Below are 26,117 nucleotides of genomic sequence, written 5' to 3'. Positions count from 1 at the left end.
AATGTCTATAGTGCCACACTCATAATAGTGCGGATAGTGCCACACTCATAGTAGTGGCTATAGTGCCACACATAGTAGTGCGGATAGTGCCAGACCTTCAGTGGTGCCCATATTGCCAGACCCATAGAAGTTCTTATAGTCTCAGTATCTCATTCACAGTAGTGTCTCTAGTACGCGGCTCACAGTAGTGTCTCTAGTACGTGGCTCACAGTAGTGTCTCCAGTATGCGGCTCACAGTAGTGTCTCTAGTACGCGGCTCACAGTAGTGTCTCTAGTACACGGCTCACACTAGTGTCTCTAGTATGCGGCTCACAGTAGTGTCTCTAGTACGCGGCTCACAGTAGTGTCTCTAGTACACGGCTCACAGTAGTGTCTCCAGTACTCAGCTCACAGTAATGTCTCTAGTACGCGGCTCACAGTAGTGTCTCTAGTACGCGGCTCACAGTAATGTCTCTCCAGTATGCAGCTCACAGTAGTGTCTCTAGTACACGGCTCACAGTGGTGTCTCTAGTACGCGGCTCACAGTAGTGTCTCCAGTACGTGGCTCACAGTAGTGTCTCTAGTACGCAGCTCACACTAGTGTCTCCAGTACACGGCTCACAGTAGTATCTCTAGTACGCAGCTCACAGTAGTGTCTCTAGTACACGGCTCGCAGTAGTGTCTCTAGTACACGGCTCGCAGTAGTGTCTCTAGTACGCAGCTCGCAGTAGTATCTCTAGTACGCGGCTCGCAGTAGTATCTCTAGTACGCGGCTCGCAGTAGTGTCTCTAGTACGCGGCTCGCAGTAGTGTCTCTAGTACGCGGCTCGCAGTAGTGTCTCTAGTACACGGCTCGCAGTGGTGTCTCTAGTACGCGGCTCACAGTAGTGTCTCAAGTACGTGGCTCACAGTAGTGTCTCTAGTACGCAGCTCGCAGTAGTGTCTCCAGTACGCGGCTCGCAGTAGTGTCTCCAGTACACGGCTCATGGTAGATCCAGACTCGCTCCAGATTCCAGTGTCTGATCCCATTTTACAATAATTATTATTACAGAGACTCGGGACCTTATTTGTACCCAGTCTTGGGCGCCTCATTCAGACGTCACTGATTTTTCACATATGCAAAAAAAAGGCCCGAATGTCATCAGTGTTTTGGATCTGATCAGTGTTTAGTCCGTGCCTCAGTTTTTACCATCAGTTTCATCAGTGATTTTGACATATGAAAAAAATAAATAAACAAATTACCAAGATTATCCTTCCTATTTGCTATGTTAATAGTGGAGTGCCCACAAATTGCACACCGATCCCATCCTTGCACTGTCGGACATAGCGCTTTGATTTTTTTTGCACTGTAGACTATAATAGGTATGTGTTCTATCCGTGAAAATCATGAATAAAACATTTATGTGATAAACGGACGTGTGAGCGAGGCCTTACATTCATCTGTAGATAAGCTGGCCTGTTCCCATAGAGTTAAAAAAATAATAAATCCTTATGATTTCTAAAGGAAAATGAGGCCAAAGGATCCCCAAGCAGCAGAGGTGTTAATCTAAATGACGTTCAACAAGCGAAGATACAGACCTTGAACTATTTTTTATATCTCTGAGAAATGTCTTACAGAAAAGTTCATTCTGTTAGTAATAAGTTTCTGCCTGTCACCCATGGAGCAGTGATAAGTTTCTGCCTGTCACCCATGGAGCAGTGATAAGTTTCTGCCTGTCACCCATGGAGCAGTGATAAGTTTCTGCCTGTCACCCATGGAGCAGTGATAAGTTTCTGCCTGTCACCCATGGAGCCTATGGTCCTTGTCCTCTACGTAACCTGCTGGCTATCTTCAGACCGGACCTCCAGCCATTGGACATTGCACAAAAAGTGTCATGACAGCATATATGTCATCTGCAGCTGGAAAAGAGTAAAGGCATTGCTGGGACTTGTAGTTGGCAGTAGCTGCAGTGTATCCAATCTGTGTTTTTTTGCCACAATGTTTTTTTGAGAGCATTATTTGTTGTGTAGGCTCGTTAAAATAAAAAAAAAAGTTGTGTTTGTAGAAACCTTGGCACAATAGGATTTCTGCCGGCGAACAATAGGCTCATTCTTAGCCGGTGAATGTTGTGATATTCTTAGAGAGGATAAATCCTGCGCTGTCATGTGATTACCACCTTATTAGTGTCTCCGGTATAATCCGCATATTTATTCCTCACAGACCCAGCTGTGCACAAAACACTCTATTGTGAGCGGATGAGACGTATATATGTATAGAGCAGCGCCGGACCGAGATTTTAGCCGCACCCATAGTTGTGTGACTACAACATTGGCGCAACTTAAGTCAAACCCTAACAGGGGTGACTCAAATGCTGCAAAGTCAGTATCCTGGGTCAGAGAATAGTCTGTATATGATCATATTCACCAGCATTGGAGTCCCCTAATTGCTAGGCATTTGTAAAGTATTTTCCATCCAAAGGATGAGAATCCCCCCAAAAAATTGACCACTGGGACCCCACCAATCCAGAGAATGGGACTCAATAATACCTTGATGGAGTAATGTGGTGATCGTGCATGTGGGTCACCACTCCATTCATTCTCTATGGCAGGGTTGCACAACATTTTTTGGTTCAAAGGCCACGTTGCCATACTGAACCAATCCCAACTGCCACAATTTTTTAAAAGGAGTACTTACATAAATACATCACCAAAACCACCATTAGTACATTAAAATTAATGCATCACCAGAACCAAGTTTTGAGGATTTGGACAGTTTCTGCTGCAAAAAAAAAAAATCAGTGTGAAGACATGCTAACATAAACTGAGTGTTTAGAGTGCACACTTGCCAAAGAGTGGACAAATACTTTTCAATCTGAAATCTGTAAATTTTGAGGATTTTTAAGTTTTAAGTTAGCCATGAAGCACGTTATGGGATGTTATATAGCAGAACCACTATCAGCAAATGAGTGCAGTTCCAAAACCACCATTAGTACACCATTAGTACATGATTGCAGCTCCTAAACCACTGTCAGTGCATGAATGTAACCCTGGGACCACTGTCTGCACATGAATGCAGCTCCAGAACCACCGTCATTTCATGAATGCAGTGCGAGAACCACTGTCAGTACACGAATTCAGCACCGGGACGATCAACAGTACTTGTATAGAGCACTAAGCTTAGTACAGTCAGCATGAACCTACAACTCCCAGTATGTCCTTAACAATGTTAAGGAGATGTTGGGAGTTGTTCTTAGCAGCCATCATCAGACTGCGGACCATAGAGGAACCACAGTACTGATGAGGTGCAGCTAGTATCACAAGTAAACATTTAATTTCATTCCATATTATCCTCCCACAAATTCACACTGATGATCATGGGAATAATCCTTTTAATGAACGATATTGATATAATCATTGTCATTGGTCTGCACCATCATAAAAGTCAGATATATCATAGGAATTATATTAGTTATGGTTCAATGGCAGGTCCTGGTCCACGTTATCACCATTGAGGTGGCCATGTATGATTTCAATCATACTTTTCCATTTCTTCCAATCACTCACATTCCTCGCCCCCAACTTTGTGAGAAAAGTGTACATTTTAGATGTTTAGTGGTCCTGGAAGATAAGACTGCATTTAAGGCTTCAGCTCGGGGACACTCTGGGACACAACTATGGGGGTGCGGTGGCCGCAGTTGCACCTGGTTTTGGTACCCGAGGAGCATCATAATGACAGCTCTGTTACAGATTTGCACACTTTGCTTTCCCGCGGTATATACACTATGACCATGATATTATATATTCTATACATAACCCTATATGATCATATTCGTAGCTGTGAGCAGACATACTCAGTCCTCCTATACAAGTGGGAGCTCACACGTTCCTCAGTCTCCACTACCTACATCACGTTGACCTTTGGACCAGCCCTTGATTCCACTAATAGCCACAATAAATCATAGAGAAGAGTAACAATAATTAAATGGAGCAGATTACAGACAAATGTGTCTTTAATTATTTTCTGCCACAAAGAACAGGGGAAATGGAAGCTTTTTGCGTTGCATTTGCCAACTCATACAAATAAGCAGTTCCTGCAGCCAAACCTCATGAAGCGCCTCCTCGTCCCCAGCATTGGGTCAAAGTACTGAGAGTAAAGTGTACGCTTCGTGGAAAACGAGGGCATAAGAAGGTGTGTATTGATCGCAGACGATAAGACTGCATTATCTGATGCTTTACATATAAATTACTGTAAATCATTAATAATCTCCATGGAAGTTGTGAAGTTATTATGAGAAAATATGTTCACAGGGCCTATGAGAAATGTTTCCCAATATACCAGAAACATTTTATTCTGCATATATTTGATCTGAAGTCATTTTTGTTAATATCACAAGGTATCACATTGAATGCAACTATTAAATGGTGTAATACTGTCTCTATCTACAAGAGTATAACTACTGTAATACTGCCCCTGTGTACAAGAATATAACTACTATAATACTGCCCCTATGTACAAGAATATAACTACTATAATACTGCCCCTATGTACAGGAATATAACTACTATAATACTACTCCTATGTACAAGAATATAACTACTATAATACTGCTCTTATGTACAAGAATATAACTGTTATAATAATGCCCCCTATGTGCAAGAATATAACTACTATAATACTGCACCCTATGTACAAGAATATAACTACTATAATACTGCCCCTATGTACAAGAATATAACTGCTATAATACTGCCCCCTATGTACAAGAATATAACTACTATAATACTGCACCCGATGTACAAGAATATAACTACTATAATACTGCCCCTATGTACAAGAATATAACTGCTATAATACTGCCCCTATGTACAAGAACTATTGTAATACTGCACCCTATGTACAAGAATATAACTACTATAATACTGCCCTATGTACAAGAGTATAACTACTATAATACTGCTTCTATGTACAAGAATATAACTGCTATAATACTGCTCCTATGTATAAGAATATAACTACTATAATACTGCTTCTATGTACAAGAATGTAACTACTATAATACTGCTTCTATGTACAAGAATATTACTACTATAATACTGCTCCTATGTACAAGAATATAACTACTATAATACTGCTCCTATGTACAAGAAAATAACTACTATAATACTGCCCCTATGTACAAGAATATAACTGATATAATACTGCTCCATATGTACAAGAATATAACTACTATAATACTTGTTATGATTCTTGCCAGCGCATTGTTTCTTTTTTCTCTGGGAATGAAATCATAATTCAGTAACCTTGTGTTAATATCTGATGATTCTGGGCTCTTGTATGGTAATGATATCTGCCTGTTCTGTTCTGCGTGGGATATGTTTTCTCGTAGTTTCTGCTTTGGTGGCACAATACATAGGATACAGATAGTTTTATACACCGAGGACATTGACTACATTGTGTCTGTTATGTGTGATATGTAATCAGGTCTTGATCTACGCAGCGATCTAGGGAAAAGATTATGAGGTCAAAGCTGTATATTATATAGTTGTGGACAGCTGTTGGTCTGCAGCCAAATTCTTTTAAAATTATTATTATTTATTTATGTAGCACCATTGATTCCATGGTGCTGTACATGAGAAGGAATTACATACAAATTACAGATATCACAGTAAGCAAGCTAACAATTACAGACTGATACAGAGGGGCGAGGACCCTGCCCTTGCGGGCTTACAGTACATTGTACAGGATTATGGGGAAGGAGACAGTAGGTTGGGGGGTTGCAGGAGCTCCGGTGTTGGTGAGGCGGTAGCTTCGGTAGTGGTGAGGTGGCCGTGTGGTCATTACAGGTTGTAAGCTTTCCTGAAGAGGTGGGTTTTCAAGTTCCATCTGAAGGATCCGAGGGTGGTGGATAATCGGACGTGTTGCGGCACAGAATTCCAGAGGATGGGGGATATTCTGGAGAAGTCCTGGAGACGGTTGGGTGAGGAGAGGATAAGTGTGGAGGAGAGAAGGAGGTCTTGGGAGGACCGGAGATTACGTGAGGGGAGATATCGGGAGATTAGTTCAGAGATATATGGAGGAGACAGGTTATGGATGGCTTTGTAGGTCAGTATTAGTAATTTGAACTGGAGATGCTGAGGGAATGGGAGCCAGTGAAGAGATTTGCAGAGGGGAGAAGCGGAGGAGTAGCGAGGAGAGAGATAAATTAGTCGGGCAGCAGAGTTAAGGATGGACTGGGGAGGTACAAGGGTGTTAGCAGGGAGGCCACAGAAAAGGATGTTGCAGTAGTCAAGGCGGGAGATGATGAGGGCATGCACAAGCATTTTAGTAGATTGACAGTTGAGGAAAGGACGGATTCTGGAGATAGTTTTGAGCTGGAGGTGACAGGAGGTGGAAAGAGCTTGAATGTGTGGTTTGAAGGACAGGGCAGAGTCAAGGGTTACTCCGAGGCAGCAGACTTCCGGTACGGGGGAAAGCGTGATGTTGTTAATTGCGATGGATAGGTCAGGTAAGGAAGATCTATGAGATGGAGGAAAGATGATGAGTTCAGATTTGTCCACCTTGAGTTTGAGGAAGCGAGAGGAGAAGGAGGATATGGCTGATAGACACTCCGGGATTCTGGACAGCAGAGAGGTGACATTTGGGCCAGAAAGGTAGATGTGAGTGTCATCAGCATAAAGGTGGTACTGGAATCCATGGGACTTTATGAGTTGTCCCAGGCCAAGTGTATAGATTGAGAAGAGTAGGGGTCCTAGAACAGAGCCTTGGAGGACTCCAACAGAGAGAGAGGGTGGGATGAGGAGGCAGTGTGGGAGTGGGAGACGCTGAATGTGCGGTTGGAAAGGTACGAGGAGATCCAGGATAGGGCGAGGTCTTTGATGCTAAAGGAGGAGAGGATCTGTAGTAGGAGGCAGTGGTCAACTGTGTTGAAAGCAGAGGACAGGTCTAGAAGGAGGAGTACAGAGTATTGTCCATTAGCTTTGGCTGTAAGAGGGTGATTAGTAATTTTGGTCAGGGCTGTCTCAGTTGAGTGATGGGGGCGGAAACCAGATTGTAGAATGTCAAAAAGCAAGTTAGATGAGAGGTGGGAGGAAAGTTCAGTGTGAATGTGCTGCTCCAGGAGTTTGGAAGCGAATGGGAGCAATTGGGCGATAGCTGGACATAGCTGTTGGATCGAAGGTTGGCTTTTTAAGGATAGGCGTGATTGTGGCATGTTTGAACGCAGAAGGGAAGGTGCCAGAAGTTAGTGATAGGTTAATATGATTTTGAAGGGTAACGCTTCCCAAAGTGTATATTCTTTTTTCTTTATTTTATCTTTAGTTTATCTGTGAAGGTGTGATTAACTGTAACCGTTAGCTCCACCATGATAAAAAGAGCTAGCTATAGGGTCGAAAAGCGCAGGGGGCCCAAAGGCTCAAGGCCCAGGGGCGTAACTACCGCGGTCGCAGGGGTCGCAATTGCGACGGGGCCCGCAGTGCTTAGGGGCCCACCCAGTCCAGCAGACTGGGCGGGCTCCTAAGAACTCTAAGCTACAAAATGGGCCGCCGGCCCTTTAAATAATTCTTCCTTACAGGCCCTGCTGCGCGTGCACTCGCGATCACGGGTGGGACTGCATTTGACCCGCAGCAGAGCCCCTCCACCGCAGAGAGCCGCACACCACTACTATAGCTGCCACTGCTCTGTGCGCACAGGACCTGTGATGAGGTCACAGGAGGGGAGGAGTTGGAGTCACATGATCAAGGGCTTCCGTGTAGTGCAGGACAGTAGTGCAGTGCTGTTTGTCATCATGCTGGAGGAGGGTAAGCTTTTGTGTGAGGTCAGGAGGGGTTTGTGTGGATGTAGCAGAGCAGTGTGTGTATGAGGTGTACAGAGCGGAGCCGTGTGTGTATGAGGTGTACAGAGCGGAGCCGTGTGTGTATGAGGTGTACGGAGCGGAGCCGGGTGTGTATGAGGTGTACGGAGCAGAGCTGGGTGTGCATGAGGTGTACGGAGCAGAGCTGGGTGTGCATGAGGTGTACGGAGCGGAGCCGGGTGTGTATGAGGTGTACGGAGCAGAGCCGGGTGTGCATGAGGTGTACGGAGCAGAGCCGGGTGTGCATGAGGTGTACGGAGCGGAGCCGGGTGTGTACGAGGTGTACGGAGCGGAGCCGTGTGTGTACGAGGTGTACGGAGCGGAGCCGTGTGTGTACGAGGTGTACGGAGCGGAGCCGTGTGTGTACGAGGTGTACGGAGCGGAGCCGTGTGTGTACGAGGTGTACGGAGCGGAGCCGTGTGTGTACGAGGTGTACGGAGCGGAGCCGTGTGTGTACGAGGTGTACGGAGCGGAGCCGTGTGTGTACGAGGTGTACGGAGCGGAGCCGGGGGTGTACGGAGCGGAGTCTTGTGTGTACGAGGTGTACGGAGCGGAGTCGGGGGTGTACGGAGCGGAGTCGGGTGTGTACGAGGTGTCGCATCTCTGCTTCAGGAAAATGGCCGCCGCGATCTCCATCTGGGCACGCGCGGCATCCTGCGGCCATTTTCCTGAAGCCGCGGCCAGCAGAGCGCCGCTTCTGCGCACGCGCGGCCAAAGGAAGATGGCCGCCCCCACCGATCACCAATGAAATGTCGCACATCACGCTATTTTCACTCCCCTGTGCAGTGGATTCGGGACCTTGGGCATGCGCACACCACTACGCCACCAACGGAAAACTAAGCAAGATCTGGGGGAAGACACCACGCCCATCTGACCAGACCAGCCTGATTGACAGGCGAAAACGACTACTTTGGTAACGTATTTCGGCAGCATAGGTGGGGAATCGGGGTCCACAAAATACACTATTGTAATGCACAGCTCAGGCCCTATTTAACAGTATTTTTATCTCATACGGAAAAAACGGGGTGACAGGTTCCCTTTAAGAGAAAGCCAAAATAACCCCGGGACAGAAGGCGAGAGCAGGGGGGAGGTGCGGGACAGAGCCGCTTTAGGCTAGTTTCACACTAGCGTTAACTGCAATACGTCGCAAATGCGTCGTTTTGCCGAAAATACGCATCCAGCAAAAGTTCTTGCTGGATACGTTTTTTCGTCATAGACTAACATTAGCGACGCATTTGCGACGCATTGCCAAACGTCGCGTCCGTTTTGCGACGCTTGGGCGTGTGGTAGTGGACCGTCGGGAGAAAAAAACCTTACATGTAACGTTTTTTGCTCCCGACGGTCCACTTTTTCCGACCGCGCATGCGCGGCCGGAACTCTGCCCCCACCTCCCCGCACTTCCCCGCACCTCACAATGGGGCAGCGGATGCGTAGGGAAAAATGCATCCGCTGCCCCCGTTGTGCGGCGGAGACCACACTAGCGTCGGGAACGTCGGCCCGACGCACAGCGACGGGTTGTTCCCGACGCTAGTGTGAAACTAGCCTTAGTCAGGAGAAGCTGAGGAGCTGCAGCCGGTTTACATCAGCCACCCCTGTACCAGAGAGGAGATTGTGAGTTGTGTATATAAGCTGGTATCTCTGGTGTGTGTGTGTGTGTGTGTGTGTGTGTGTGTGTGTGTGTGTGTGTGTGTGTGTGTGTGTGTGTGTGTGGTATCTGTAGTGTGTGTGTGATAACTGTAGTATGTGTGTGATATCTGTAGTATGAAGTGTGTGTGTGTGATATCTGTAGTGTGTGTATGTGTGTGTGTGTGTGTGATATCTGTAGTGTGTGTGTGTGTGTGATATCTGTAGTGTGTGTGTGTGTTATCTGTAGTGTGTGTGTGTGTGTGTGATATCTGTAGTATGATGTGTGTGTGTGATATCTGTAGTATGTCTGTGTGTGTGTGTGATATCTGTAGTGTGTGTGTGTGATAACTGTAGTATGTGTGTGATATCTGTAATATGATGTGTGTGTGATATCTGTAGTGTGTGTAATAACTGATGTGTGTGTGTGTGTGTGATATCTGTAGTATGATGTGTGTGTGTGTGATATCTGTAGTGTGTGTGTGATATCTGTAGTATGTGTGTGTGTGAGGCAGCGGCGTAACTACTACGGTCGCAGCTGCAAGCGGCTCTGGCAGGTCAGGGGGCCGTGAGTCCCCTTGAGCCTGTCTCCCTTATGCTTGTGTCCCCATGTGCCAGTCTCCCTTGCCCATTAGTCCCTGTGTGTCCCCATGTGCCTGTCTCCCTTGTCCCCTTATGCTTGTGTCCCTTGTCCCCGTGTGCCAGTCTCCCTTGCCCATTAGTCCCTGTGTGTCCCCTTGAGCCTGTCTCCCTTATGCTTGTGTCCCCGTGTGCCAGTCTCCCTTGCCCATTAGTCCCTGTGTGTCCCCATGTGCCTGTCTCCTATGTCCCCTTGTGCTTGTGTCAGTCTCCTTTGTCCCCTTGTGCTTGTGTCAGTCTCCTTTGCCCACTAGTCCCTGTGTGTCAGTCTCCCTTTCCCACTTGTCCCTGTGTGTCCCCTTGTGCTTGTATCCCTTGTCCCCTTGTGTCAGTCTCTTGCTCACTAGTCCCTATGTGTCCCCTTGTGCCTGTCTCCCTTGTCCCCTTGTGCTTGTCCCTTGTCCCCGTGTGTCAGTCTCCATTGCCCACTAGTCCCCTTGTATCAGTCTCCCTTGCCCACTATTCCCCGTGTGTCAGTCTCCCTTGCCCACTAGTCCGTGTCCCCGTGTGCCAGTCTCTCTTGTCCACTAGTCCCCGTGTGCCCTTTGTGTCAGTCTCCCTTGCCCACTTGTGTCAGTCTCCCTTGCCCACTAGACCCCTTGTATCCTTCTCCCCTGCCTCCTAGCCCCCATGTGTCCCCTAGTGCCTGTCTTCCTTGCCCCCTTGTTCCCTCTCCTCTGCCCCCTCGTCACCATTTGCTCGTGTCTTTGTCACTGCCCCTGTATGGAGGGGCTGCATTATACTATGAGGGGGGCTGCATTGTATTCTTTGGGGCTTACATTGAATTTTATGGCGGGGGGGCCCCATTTGGAAGTTCGCACCGGGGCCCATAACTTTGTAGTTACGCCACTGTCAAGGCCTATATGGTCGTCACAGCCCTGACCTCATCAATCAAAGGGAATATGTTCCTTGTTTAACATCCTAATCTGTAATGTCAGAATTACTAATGATAAATAGGATATTACAAGCATCTGCCCAGTCCTGCAGAAATACGCGACTGTCCTTCTTTACCAGGTTACCAGGATTTGCAACATTGAGTAGATAGAAAAGATGGGAACCCATATCAAAAATAAAAATCGGACTTCAATTCCTGCTTATTATTATTTGATTTTGGAGCAAGAACTTGCCCACCCCCTTCCTCTGAAGTCAGAATATTGGAATGTCTCATATATAAGATTCCCATTCTTTTAAACGCCAATATCTAGGCAGGACTTAAATATCAGAATTACAGTGAAATCTGACATTTATTCAGACAGAGGGGGTTTAAAGGGTTTGTCAGATGAGGATCCCATCGATAGGACCTGTTAATAGAGAGGTGGCTGCACATCTGCATCTCCTATTTTCAGGACTCCCATACAGATATCCAGATGAGTCTCCATTCTGTAAAACAAGGTCAATTTGCAAGTTGCGCTGTTCTACTTTTAGGAGCGACTGGTATTAGGGGGTCAGCCTGGACGGGCAGAGCTGCACTTGTCAGAAATGTTTCATGCTTGAAATGTCTCGCATTCCTCCAGCAAAACTGCCTGATAAGTGGAGGCTTCCAAGTGTGGAGCGCGGACACTTCCCAGGGTGCCAGGACAGCACACAGCCATACTTGGCCATTCTCACCCAAGAGCCATCTCCTGACCATTGATCTAAAGATAGTTACATCATTCTGGTTACATTGTAAGTTGTCTAATGACGTTGATACATTGTAACCAGTTCGCTACAAGACAGTAGAATTCCACAACTCGATTCCTTGTGTCAATGACCTAGAAGCCTGGAGACTTTGTAACAATGCGCTAAAAGATGGTGAAGCTCAAAGTCTTAAGAGATAATATATTGTTAAAGTGAAACAATGATTTACTTCAATGAAGAGCCTCCAAATTGACCCCCGTAGGTGAGGACCTCACCCTGGATACATGGAGCGTCGTGAGTATTTGCATTACACTTTATTGTAGTAATTGTTCTACGAGAAGTTTAGGAAGTGTTCGCTCCTTGTTGTCCCTTGTGATGGCTGGTAGCTAGCCCCGATCCCTGAAATGCTTGACATCTACTAGCCCAGGGGGGACCATAGGGAACCCCATTATTAGTCACAGGAGGATAATCGCTCACATATTGAGTATTGCTGACTCCATTTGATACTTTCCCCCCAGAACTATTGCAATCTATAAATTGAGATCACACACTATAGGGTCAAGTTAAAGTCTTGAAGGAAACTGGGGGCTCTTGACATGGCTGACAATTTATGGATGAAAAGGGTGTGGGGTGATAGAGATTGGAGTTTTAAGATATGTACATCTAGGATGTTATATATCATGAAGGGCAGTAATGGTGCAATAATGGAGAACAAAGCAAATACAATCGAAAGAGGAATTGCAAATTATTGCCAGGTGCTATTTTTGGTCGTCGGAGAAGAAAACATTATTTACCCCAGTCTCCCTTCCTCCAGCCCCAGCTATACTTCTTTGGTGGGTGAATTCCTTTGCCCGTCTTTTCTTCCAAAATGTTCTTGCCGCCCCATAGACTTACATAGGACTGATACATTTGTTAGGGACATGGAGTCCACACTGCCTCCAAAATGACCATAATCCCTCCTTCTACTTTTGGGGAATACAGTGTAAGCGGTCACTTTATTTTTTGCACAATCTATGTAAAAAAATTGTGCAAATTCATTGATAAATCCCCCCCTAAGCGTTTGCTGTATAGCACTGAACTATTATACCTGCACTTTATGGCACCACTATGTGTTACTTGTATCTCACAGTATAGATGTCCTGTATTGAACCATTACTTACTGTAGGTACTTTATGGCACCTTTATGTCATCAGTATAAAGCATGCTTAAAAATGTGTGGGTTAGGTATTAGTCAGATTCTCCAGGGTAATTAATTCCAGAAAACTTGCGCAGCACAAGTGAAGTCTTGGAAACAGAGCTGCGAGGTTCAGATTATAGAGGATGTTATTCTTAGATCAGTTGCAGAACAGAGAGCAAGGATAGGGTGATAGGCAGAGATGAAGAGGAAATGTGGGGTGTTGCGGCACTGTGAAGGGCACAGGTAGGGTGATAGAGATTTCGGGAGAAGATGTAGGGTGTTGCAGAACTGTGGAGAGCTTTCCGAGTGAAATAGATAAGTTTATATTGTACTATCTGTAGCAGATGGGTAACCAGTGCAATGACTGGCACCGGATGGAGGCATCGGTGTAGCAGCTGGACAGAAATATGACTCTGGCTGCTGCATTCAAGATGGGTTGGAAAGGAGAAAGTTTAGTTAGACGGAGACCGATCAGTAGAGCGTTGCAGTAGTCCAGACAAGAATGAAAAAGGGTGACAGAGGTTTGCAGATATAGGTATTTTATGGCACCATTATGTATTCAGTATATGGCACTGCTGTATAGGTACTGTGCTGAACTATTATACAGGAACTTTATGGGCCCATTATGTGTTCACTGAATGGCGCTTTTACATCATCACTCACCCTGTTTTGTGCAGTATTATGCTCCTTTTAAAGTGCAATTAGGCTAATTTATGGCCTGTCCACATGGGCGGAAGCAAACTGTATGGGGACAGACCGATCAGGAATACAATTATTCAGTTACTGACATCCTATTCCCTGTATATGTGGGGCGGTGTGCTGTCCAAAATAATGATTTAAGGGCCAGAATGAGCAGTAAAATCCACCGATAGAATGGCGTTGGCACATTTACACAGGGCAATGATCAGTAACAAGTGTCCTTATGTTCCATCACTATGTTACATGTATTCCCATGATATTATGAGAAGCCGCAGCACTAGGACCCCTGAAATCGCCCTATAACTGGGAAAAGCAGCTACCGGACAGGGCTTGTCTAAAGTAGAAATCCCTTTTTAACCTGACGGAGAGATGAACGGTTCCCAGTGAGTTTATATTTGTTTTGTCTGTGATACAGTTTATTCTCTAAGCTACAAGCCAATAACACAGGAATTTATCTGGAAATACAGATCCACTGGAAACCAAATACGAAGAATCCCGAGGCACAGTCTGAAAATAATATTATTCTCCTGACCTGCACAACTCCTGCAGATTAGTGAGTAATAATGTTTCCTGCCAAATCTAAACAGACAGATCAAGGATTCGGGATCAAAGCGAGCGAAGTCTCAACTGTGTTCACCTTGTTTTGTTCCTACAACTCATGACGCCTATCAATGATTGATAAAGAACGACCCCCCCAATTATCACTCATGAGTCATCTAGGTGGTTACAGATCCTAATGACCTAGGTCATCAATGTCAGATTGTTGGGGGTCCGACATGTGGTACCACCAATCATCTATTAGCTGGAACAATGGTGGCCAGAAGTACACGGAGGGCCGGACATCCACAAGGACAAGAAAGCTGTGCAGACACCTGGACAGACATGTAATAATAATAATTACATGTACCTTATATTGGACTGTAACATCTTCATTCTCTTAAGGAGGCAATTTCTACTGCTGTGGATTAGTAACATTAAGTATCTAGAGGGGACTGAGAGTATCATAATGTTCCACATTAGTCACAGGAATGTTTTATTTAATATTTTATTTTTGGTGCTTAGTAATATCAATACCATTGTTGTATGCATATAACTACAGGGAATTGTCTTTTTTCTATATAGCTTAATAGTCTCCATATACATCGCTATCCACCAAGCTTTTCCCATATACATTACCGTCCACCCAGTTTTTCCCATACACATCACTGTTCACTCAGCTTTTCCCAGGTACATCACTTTCCACCTAGCTTTTCTCATACACATCATTATCCACCCAGCTTTCCTATATGCATTGCTATCCATTCATATTTCCCATACCCATCACTCCCTAGCCAGATTTCCCGTATACACTGCTTTTCACCCACCTTTCCCCATATGTATCACTATCCACCCAGCTTTCCCCATAAATTACTATACACCCAGATTTCCAATACACATCACTACCTAGCCAGCTTTCCCATATACATTGCTATCCACCCAACTTTCCCCATATACATCATCGTCCACCTAGCTTTCCCATACACATCACTATCCACCCAACTTTCCCCACATACATCACCGTCCACCCAGATTTCCCATACACATCACTATCCATCCAGCTTTCCCCATATACATCACCGTCCTCTCAGCTTTCCAGTATACATTACTATCCACCTAGCTTTCCTATATAGATAGTATCCACCCAGCTTTCCCCATACACATCACTTTCCATCATCATTCTTCATATGCATTGCTAGCACCTAGATTTTCCATATAAATTTCCTTCCACCCAGCTTTTCCCATATATATTACAGTCTACCCAGCTTTTCCCATATACATCACTTTCCACCCAGTTTTTCTCAGGCACATCACTATGCACCCAGCTTTCCTATATATTTATTGCTATACACTCATCTTTTCCCATATACATCACCGTCCACCGAGCTTTTAGTGCACATAGCCTAAGAGGAGTTGGAATAAGATAACAGTGGGATGTAAAAGTTTGGGCACCCCTGGTCAAAATTACTGTTATTGTGAACAGTTAATTAAGTCGAAGATGAAATGACCTCTAAAAGGCCTAAAGTTAAAGATGACACATTTCCTTTGTATTTAAGGCAAACAATTATATATTTTCCTCTTTTACATTTTAAAAATTACAAAAAGGAAAATGGGCCGATGCAAAAGTTTGGGCACCCTGCATGGTTAGTACCTAGTAGCACCCCCTTTTGCAATTATCACAGCTTGTCAACACTTTTTGTAGCCAGACAGGAGTCTTTCAAGCCTTGTTTGAGGGATTTTCATCAATTCTTCCAGTTCTGTGAGATTCCATGAGATTTCACCTGCCCCTGTATAGTCTGCCACGCGCCGGCGTAAGACATCTGAGACCGGAGAACATTTCTGCCTTCATTTACTCCACTTTTCATCAACTGCAAAAAATGATTGTAACATTTCAAATAGTTTTACGTTATTTCCGGCATCAGCTTTTGATGAAATCGCTCCATTGTTCTCATTGATCTTGTAATTGTTACACAAAATATATCGGAATGTTTATACTACAATGAATATCTATTTACATAAACACAGAAAGCTCCTATAATAGTATATGGAATGATCGGAGCCATGCGATATCTACAGTCCACTAATGGGAAGATTGGATGCAGGTCACATTGCGGAGGATCCCTGTGCTACATATAGAACCTGTCGGAGCAGATAATAAAGCCATATTTACAGCGCATGGTTCAGAGACCGTACAGAGGAGCAGACCCAGAACATGTCTGGGGAACATCAGCCCCAAACACACACTCAGCACAATCCAACACCTTCCATGGAAGTCTTCACGGCTTGGTACAAACATGTCTGATGGATGATCTCAATGTTCACAAGCTACAATTAATCATTCTTCAACATGTTTGCATCCATCTTTTTTTGACAACGTCTGAATTTCATTAAAGATATGGACACCTTTGGGGACATTTATTTACTTTTCCTAAGTGCATGTATTCTGGGTGAAAAAAAAAATCATTTTGCATTGAATTTCATCAAAAGGTTTGGACAGATTAATTATAAGCGGGCCCTGTGCTTCTCTGTACATGGCTGGCAGCAGAATGAGTTAACTGAGGGTCCGTCAGTGAGCTCCTTCCGTTTATCACGGTGTGCGGGCTGCGCTCGCTGGAAGGGTGAGATCTGGAGAGTATAAGGAAGCGTTTTTATTCACACCAATGCATTTCAAAGTAAAAAAAAATGCCTTTTGACTTTGTAGCTCCTATCTCTTCTCCTGAGCTCCTGTTTGCTGATTCTGACCACATCAAAGTTGAACTGAGGTCAAAAGTCAGCTGAGAGGTTAGGAGAAGGGATAACGGCTATGTTGCTCACTGAGGGACTCTTAGTTAATTCATTCTTCAGCCTTCCTTCTATGTAAATCCAAGTATAGAGCCCAGAGAACGATAACTCGTCTAACATTTTTAATGAAACCCAATTTCAAAAATATTTTTTGGCCCCAAATAAGTGAATGAAGTAAATAAAATGCCACCGAACATGTCTATATCCTTTAAAGGCATGCGGCTGCTAGGGCTCACGTAGAGAGAGAAGGCTTAGCCCTGTTTAATCCCAAACTTTTCCCCTCTTTTGTAGTGGAATTGCAATGTTAGCAAGTAAGGGGCTGAGGAATTGGCTTTCATCTATATTCGAGGGTCCGAAGGCTATGACTGGTGGGAGTCTGGGAAAGCTGGGTGATAAGTTTTGGGTGGAAATGCTGGTAAAGTTACAGTAGGACACAGCCCCTTTAGTGATATATTATATATTTATCTGGATATGACCCCGTCTCTGACTATTATAACTGATAGCCGGTATCATACATTACAGCTGTGTATGAGGAGGACATGACCGCTGCTACATCTGCCTGTCCGGGCCACCAAGCTGGAGCAGATGTCCCCCCTCTTGTGTCTGCACATCCCACAGCCACAACATTTGGAGAATTTGGAAATTCTCTGTACCCTCAGGACACAATGTTCTCTGCAGGTTGGGAGCTTATTTATAAAGCCCTGGCTCTTACCAGGACGCTCGGCGTGGAGCCTCTGATCAGCCTGGGCTTTACGTGTGTGTGCAGACACCTTCAGATATAGCTTATACTTAGCGGTACATGGCGGTTCATTTTCTGGTTCCTTGTTAGTGTCTGACAGGAGCCATATGGCGGATAGCTGTAAATATGAAGGGAGTATATATAGATAGATGTAAGTAGTAATAACAATAATAATAATAATAGATAGATGATAGATATAAAGCAAGCAGCACTCTTCCAAACATTCATGGGTGCAAAGCTGCTACGGATTTCACCAAAATCCTCCACATACATAGCAATCCAAAGGAGTGCTAAATAATAGGCAGCACTCCAAAATTAAGTAACAGAGCTGGGGCATTGCCAATTTTTGGGATTGATATACAGTATATTATATAGACAATGAATATAAGACGGATGTATGGATGGGTAGATGGATGGATAGATGGATGGGTGGATGGATAGATGGATGGATATGTAAATGCATGGATGGTTTGGTGGATGGATAGATGGGTAGATGGATGGATGCGTAAATGGATGGATGGTTGGGTGGATGGATAGATGGGTGGATGGGTAAATGAATGGATGGATGGTTAGATTGGTGAATGGGTGGATGTATAAATGGATGAATAGATAGGTGGATGGATGGATGGATGGATGGATGAATAGGTGGGTGGATGAATGGGTAAATTAATGGGTGGGTGGATGGATGGATGGGTGGATGGTTAGATCAATGGATGAAGCGGATGAATAGATAGGTGGCTGGATGGTAAATGGGTGGGTGGGTGGATAGATGGGTAAATGGATGGATGGATGGCTAGGTGGATGGATGGATAGGTGGGTGGATGAATAGGTAAATGGATGGGTGTGTGGATGGATGGTTAGAGTGATGGATTGGTGGATTGATATATAAATGGATGGATCGATAGGTGGATGGATGAATAGGTGGGTGGATGGATGGGTGAGTGGATGGATATATAAATGGATGGAATGATAGGTGGGTGGATGGATGGATGAATAGGTGGGTGGATGGATGGGTAAATGGATGGGTGGGTGGATGGATATTTAAATGGATGGATTGATAGGTGGATGGATGGATGAATAGGTGGGTGGATGGATATATAAATGGATGGATCGATAGGTGGGTGGATGGATGCATGAATCTGTGGGTGGATGGATGGGTGGGTGGGTGGATGGATAGATAGGTGGGTGGATGGATGGCTGGATGGATAGGTGGGTGGATTGATGGGTAAATGTATGGTTGGGTGGATGGATGGGTAAATGTATGGTTGGGTGGATGGATGGGTAAATGTATGGTTGGGTGGATGGATGGGTAAATGTATGGTTGGGTGGATGGATGGGTAAATGTATGGTTGGGTGGATGGATGGGTAAATGTATGGTTGGGTGGATGGATGGGTAAATGTATGGTTGGGTGGATGGATGGGTAAATGTATGGTTGGGTGGATGGATGGGTAAATGTATGGTTGGGTGGATGGATGGGTAAATGTATGGTTGAGTGGGTGGATGGATGGAGATATGATATAGATATGAGATAAATATAAGATAGCTAGAGATAGATATTAGATAGACATGAGAAGGATAATAGATACATATGCAGATGTGTAAATATAATAGATATAGATATGATACAATAGATATGAGATAGATAGAATGTTTGGATTCATTGTGTAATGACCGTGTCTTGATCACTTGTATTTATGCATCTACTTCTATGTAGTTCATTCACCGTATATAATGCTAGCAAAAGACTCTGCAATTCTGAGCCAAAATGTCGCCACATAAACTAAATTAATTTTGTTTTCTAGATAGATAGATAATAGATAATCTGAACCCTCGATATGTTGTAAGCTAATTAACCTGCAACATTCACTTGCGCTTCTTCCTGCCATAAAAGTTAACAAAAAAAAAAAGACGTTTGTGTGCTGAAGAATAAATCTTGTGATGCCAGTTTTCTGTCTTGAGAAACCATGAGAGCTGAGGGAGAAAAACAGAAGTTTGCCGTGGCTGCCATGTTCTGTTTTCGCAAGGAGTGTCTAATTGTGGTTTGGAACGTCTGGCCTGGGAGGCGTCCGAAATAAGTCAACGCTGTTTTTTTATTTTTTACTTTTAGCTTTTTTTTCTTCATTTTCACCAGACGTTCTTCCAAAGCCAGAAACATTTTCCCACATCAGAGAGGCTGTTCTAATGGACCCTATAATAAAGCAGGTGCCGCTGTTCCTCTGTGCTCGGCGTGTTACATCACATGAGAGGACCACCATCACAGCAGGCATGGAGGGCTGTCACCCAGCTTTCCTACTGCTCGGAGCGGCATATTCGTATGCTGCAAAACATCATACTTTCCATATTGTATAATAAGTCATATTTGCCTTTTCTGAGTCTGGGAAAGATGACTGAGCCCCTGGGAGCAGTAACAGCAGCTAGAATGGTTGTCGCTCAGCTTCCCCAGAAATGGATAAAGCAATTATACGTCTCAGTAGAATTTCTACAGGGAAACATTTCTGTCTGATAGGAGGAAGTTTTCTTTTTGTTTTCTTAAAAGTTGCAAAAGAGAAGGAGCCTTAAGTGTGTGAGCGCTGGGAGCGGAGCCTTTGTTGTCCTTCCAGCAGTTGAGCCCCCGGTAGTGCGTCCCGCTCTGTCTGTTAGTATTCGGGAGGATCGATTAATCCGCAGTCAGACCCACATAACCGTCTTCCTGCCTGGGAAGTCTAATACTTTTTCTCTATGGGGGAACCAAGATTTTTGTCCTAATTTGGTTTCCTTCCTGTGTTTTCTGAGTCAGCTACTCCGCTCTCTACTTGTGGATCTGAACTAGAATTTGGAGACCATAGTAAGAATATCTATCTTTCTACCTCTCTATCCATTTCTTTCTTTCTTTCTTTCTTTCTTTCTTTCTTTCTTTCTTTCTTTCTTTCTTTCTTTCTTTCTTTCTTTTTCTGTCTATTTCATTTCTTTTTTATCTAATATCTATCAATTGCCTTATCCAGCTATCTCATATCTATCCATCTTTCTATCTATCCATTCATCTATCTATCTATTATCTATCTTTCATCTATCTATCCATTCCTCCTTCTGACTATCTATCTATCCATCCCTCCTTCTATCTATTCATCTATCTATATATTATCTATCTATCTATCTATCTATCTATCTATCTATTCCTCTATCTATCTATCTATCTATCTATCTATCTATCTATCTAGCTATCTATCTATCGTCCAAAAGAACGAAGGCAGCACTCCAATAGAAAAAATAAATGTGATTTATTGGCCCATTTATTTTTCTATTTGAAAGCTGGCTTCGTTCTTTTGGACTATAGCATGAGGTTTGGTACATACCTGGAAGGATTTTTTGCACCCTTTGTTTTCTTTTGGTGCTGCTTTTTGTTTTCTTTTTCTATCTATCTATGTATCTATTTATTTTATATCTTTTCTGTGGTTTGGACTCTTTTTGTTCTGATTTAGATCACTGTATCTCCTGCAAAGACTTTAATTTAAAAGATAACTCATAGTGTGCATGCAGCCACCACTAGAGGGCGCTAACTGCATACTGCTTATACATTGATTGTAATGATAAGCCTGTATGCAATAAGCGCCCTCTAGTGTTCATATCTGGGCATTGAAGCTCTGTATCAGAAAAATGGAGCCACAATCACTATAAAGCAACAGTAAAATGTAGTTCTTGAAAATTCACTGCAGATTCCTAACTTACATGTGATCTTCCTCATTGCAGGTGTTGCAAAGAAGGCCAGACCAAGACATTTCCCACCTTATGTAGTGTCTTTTAGACCCGACCACTGACAACCTGAATTATGGGGGAGAATGATGACGACAAGCACGGACAAGCCGGACAGCTCTTTGAAAACTTTATCCAGGCCACGACATGTAAAGGAACCCTGCAGGCCTTTAACATCCTCACTCGGCAGCTTGATCTTGATCCCAAGGACTATCGGCATTTCTACAGCAAACTCAAGTCCAAGGTGACCACCTGGAAAGCCAAAGCCTTATGGAACAAGCTGGATAAACGGTACAGTCAGAAGGAATACAAGAAAGGGAAGGCATGCATGGGCACGAAGGTAAGCGAAACGCGTGGGAGTAGTGGTGTGATCCCCTCTCTATAGGCTCCCCCATATTAGTAAGCAAGGAAGGGGGCTGACATGTTCTCCTATAATACCAGCAGAACCCAGCATTTATTGGACTCGCCTATCAGATGATGAGGGTTCTGGTGATTCCTAAAATTTTGTGAATTTGATTTTCAAGAATCCAGTAAAATGGTGACCAGCCATTGTAGTAGATTCATTGGATGGCCTGGAAGGGGTTAAAATACAAAAAAATAAATGACACTCACCTGTCCTAGGTCCTCAGTTAAGTCTGTACGCCTCTGCTCCCCTGTCTTCCTGCGGGACTTCGGTTCTTCCGGCTCTGAGGTTCCCGCGGTCACGTGGGGTGTAGCGCTTGTAAAAAACTTGTGTTGCCCCCAAGTGACAGCAAATGAACTGAAGATCCAGGGGGGACGACCGGGGAGCCGGGGCGGCCTAAGAAATAAGGTGAGTTCCTAAGATGGCCGTATAAATCGGAGTGAGATCGGAACGCAATGCTCAGACCCAATCAAATCTGCTGTCCGATTTGAGCGAATCTGCCCCCAAAAATGTCAGGGTCTTTGCTCATCTCTCTTGGTGCAGTTTGTGTGTGTTGGCGCAGGTGCGGGCACTGCCAGCTCGGGTTGCTCTTGGATATCGTCCTCATGTGTTTGTGGATTAAACACTTGACCGTGTAGCTTCTTTCCTGGACGCTCAGCGTGTGACAGGTGGACACTTGTGTCAGGACTTGGGGTGAAGAGGACGGGCTGGTAGGATTAGAGGGTTTACCCTTTCTGGTGAGTGTGAACTTAAGGAGTACAAGAGTGAAAATTGACTTTAGCAAGGAGACCTCAACACCATTTTTTTCACTTTGTCTTGAAGACATAAGATTGCTGTCAGTGAACAGTGGCATTCTTGTCTTTCGCTAGAAGCTAAATACTTTTAGAGGGAATCTGTCAGCAGGTTTTTGTTATGTAATCTGAGAGCAGCATGGTGTAGGGGCAGATACCCTGATACCAGCGATGCATCACTTACTGGGCTGTGTGTTGCCGTTTCAATTCATTCAGTGTTTTATCAGCAGAAGAGATTATCAGTACAGGACTAGGTGTCATGTGCGTCCTGGTCCAACCCCTCTATACAGGAAACAAGACCGTTTCCAGTCACTTACAGCAAGACGAGATCTCGATGATGTGAAGGAATCAGATAGTAGAGTTGTAGGGTAAATATACTTTTCTTCATTACCAATACTGTGGCAAGGTATTCACTTGTATCAGTAGATTCACAGACTATCCCCTGGATTGTATGGATTTTGCAGACAGCGGATTTTGCAGACACCGCCCCCAGTCTTACCTAATATAGGTCATGGACTGAGGGCCTTTATCTATGGTCGTGATCAAAAAGAAATTTAAAACATAAGGTTGTATAGTTGTAGCTTGGCTTTTCCTTATCCAGGACAGTCAATTACATCGTACCCCTGTATATACATTCTACAGCATAGCGGCATGTTGGTGCCCTCCTGGCACCCTGTACCGGGGGGCACATGCCCCTGCATATTGTGCAAAGTTACATAACCCCCAGAACAAACCGTACGTCTATCAGTCGTCAGATTATCGTCTTCACTTCCTTTTAAGCTTAAGTCCATCAATCGCCAATCAGACGATCTCCGTGTCCTGCCATGCCGAGATTCCAAGAATGTTTGTAAATTTCACAATATTTTTCTACTTTCGCTCCAGCGTTAAACATGCATTTTTTACCCGTGAGTCATCACCCAGTCCTGCATTCTCCATTATAGCTTATGTAAGCTGGCACAGATGGGGCACAATTTTATTCTGGGGGATCGGTCCGTACTCGTCCACCTTGGACGGTGCGTCAGCGATGACCAAAACCCATCACCTCGTAGTCACTTTATCAAGTGGAGCGAAGAGTTTACTCCAAATACCTTTGTGTGTTCTCTAAAGAACATTCTTCATCCTCCGCATAATCCCTGGAAGGTAAACTTCCTTCTGCCCGCGGCTGTCAGGGATGGAGAAAAGAAGAAGCTTTCAGATAAATCGTCTATAAACAGGCGACAGGGGAATAATTGGTGGGAAAGCGAAGAGGGAATCAATGTCATATACCGTGTCCTCTCTTCTGACACCTCCACCTGTCTAGTGACTCCATCTGAGCAGTTGTCACTTCCCATCCCCCACACAGACTGTGCTGTCCTGCCTGGGACTCTTCAGTGTAGAGAATACTACAATGGGGGCTTCATTCTGCCAGAGGTTGCTGTGTAGGGTCATCGCTTATTTCTTTTTCCAGAATGCTCCAAACATCCATTGTCATACATAATAGCTGCTCTTTTAATGTCCTCTTACCCCTGACATATACAACGTAGTTGTCTTAAGTCCCAAATTCGCCATGATTAGCCTCATTATTTGGGAAACAATCCCGGCAGGGATGGGATGTTCTCAAATGGGGATGATGTATTTCAGGGTTGGACTGAGAGTGGGGTTAAAAGTGTTATTCCCAAAATCGTAAAGTCTTCCCTATCCATAGGATGCAGAAGAAATTTGTGATCTCTCGTGATCTGACCTATGGGACCCCTAGAGATTCTGAGAGCACGGTTCTGGACCCTGGGAACTGGACCGTACAGAATGAAGTGAAGGCGTACAACGCTCTATCAGACTGTCGAACATAACGGAGTGTTGTATTCCTCTTTCTCCAGCTATGCCATCGATAATGAATGGAGTGGAGGTCGAGCATGCCCACCACTAGTCCATTCAAGAAGTTCAGAGTCCCAATCTCAAGATTGATGAGGATCCCAGAGGTCAGATTCCTACGATTTTTGAGAATAACCCTTTAAATACACCTATTCTGCCATCAGCAATGTTGATAAATAGGAAACACGTGTATGCTGTAGCATAATTGACACATAAGTGCGAGCTGTAGACCGCCTAAGTTGTGGCCAGTGTCTCCCTAGGTGATAGCCACAGGGCCCTCACAGGGTCAGTACCGTCTAACCGTAGGAACATGTTCACTTCCATTTTCACTTGCTGCAGTCGATGAAGGTTCCCAGGTGTAGCTTTAACCTCGCCGTGTTCCTGTACAACCTGTTTAACCTGTCCGACAAATCACCTGAGCCCAGTGGCGTTCATAAAAGATAGCGGGCCCTACAGAAAGTCACAGCTGGCCCCATTATAGTGCTGGTTTTACCATGCAGGACAGAAGGTCTGGTGTTGATGACCTTTGAGCCAATTATTGACCCCATGTTTGCTAACAATGCAGATTTTATGGAGAAGAAAATCCTGGCCAGTGTCTGTCCAACAAGTTTCAACTGGGAATAGAACCAAATAGGACTGGGCCCCATTGGTATGGACCCTATAGCAGATGTGTAGGCTGCCTCTATAGAATCTATGCCCTTTCTTGCTCCCATTTTCCCACCCTCCTCCTTCATCATTGTTCCCCTAATCACTCTTCGCACAACCCTCCTCATTCCCAAATTCATTGCCCCAAATATTTTAGGAATGGCTGGAAAGCCGAGCTTTACAATTCCCATATATTCATATTAGACAAGTGGGGTGAAAATCACCATCTAATGACTGGAGCTTTTGTGTTTCTTGGAACAGAACAAACTTCTGGAATTAATATTTCATGGGAGAAACAATGTTTCTGTGAAATCTCCCGGCAGATCTAAGAACGCCTTGAGCTAATTCCCTCAGATGTCGACAAGGACACGAGCCACCGGTGCGAGCTCAGAAAAACTCCCTGCACCCCCGCTCCCATTGACATTCATGTACCCAGAGCAGAACAATACAAATATTGTCGACTTCTTCAACTCCTCAAAAGATTGGATTGACTGGATCAAAAATATTATCACGCGTCTCATTCAGCTTGAGCTCCGATTAAACAAAGAGGCTTCTGTCCCCGTAATCCCCAATGTCAGCGCAAAATAATCGTGTCTGATACGATGGTCAGATTCTCCTGCAAATACACTATGCATCCATCATATAGGCTCCTACATTTGGATGGTAGCTTCATCTGGCACCTATATCTGGCACCACCTTCCTCCAGATGGGGCATTTATTGTTATACAATGTACAAATAACTAGAGTTGAACAAAAAGATATAGAGGGTCCTGGTCCAGCAGCCACGTCAGTAGTCCTTGGCCACCGGACCAGAACACCGTGAACCTCCTCCTTTCTGAGACCTCCACATCCGTATCATCCTATAAACTCATTTTTATGTAGGAATTGTGATATATCCACAGTCCATAACCTGCACTCTCATGCATTTCAGACAAGGCTGTTCTTAATGTTCACGTCAGGAGAACTGTCGCCCTGACCATGGTCTACAAGAATCGGGGACAAAGTCTATAGCTGGAACCAGCTATGATTTCCTCCAAAACACAGAAATGAGGAGGAACAGCACCCTGCTGACCTCTCTCGG

The 26,117-nt window shown here is 44.5% G+C and overlaps 1 protein-coding gene across 7 annotated transcripts in view; it reads left to right on the top strand.

Moving 5' to 3' along the window:
• MICAL2 (microtubule associated monooxygenase, calponin and LIM domain containing 2) overlaps positions 1–26,117 on the top strand; it is a 278,680-nt gene that overhangs the window by 32,354 nt on the left and 220,209 nt on the right. For all 7 annotated transcript variants that reach the window (XM_077287247.1, XM_077287248.1, XM_077287249.1 and 4 more), the window contains exon 2: positions 21,347–21,689. In XM_077287247.1, the coding sequence (XP_077143362.1) occupies positions 21,426–21,689 (264 nt within the window). In that variant the 5' untranslated portion in view covers positions 21,347–21,425. The remainder of the gene's footprint in view (positions 1–21,346; positions 21,690–26,117) is intronic.

Source organism: Ranitomeya variabilis, chromosome 2 (assembly GCF_051348905.1).
Source record: "Ranitomeya variabilis isolate aRanVar5 chromosome 2, aRanVar5.hap1, whole genome shotgun sequence".
Taxonomy (NCBI): Eukaryota; Metazoa; Chordata; class Amphibia; order Anura; family Dendrobatidae; genus Ranitomeya; species Ranitomeya variabilis.
Note: the sequence above shows the minus strand (reverse complement) of the source record. Positions and strands in the feature narration are given on the sequence as shown.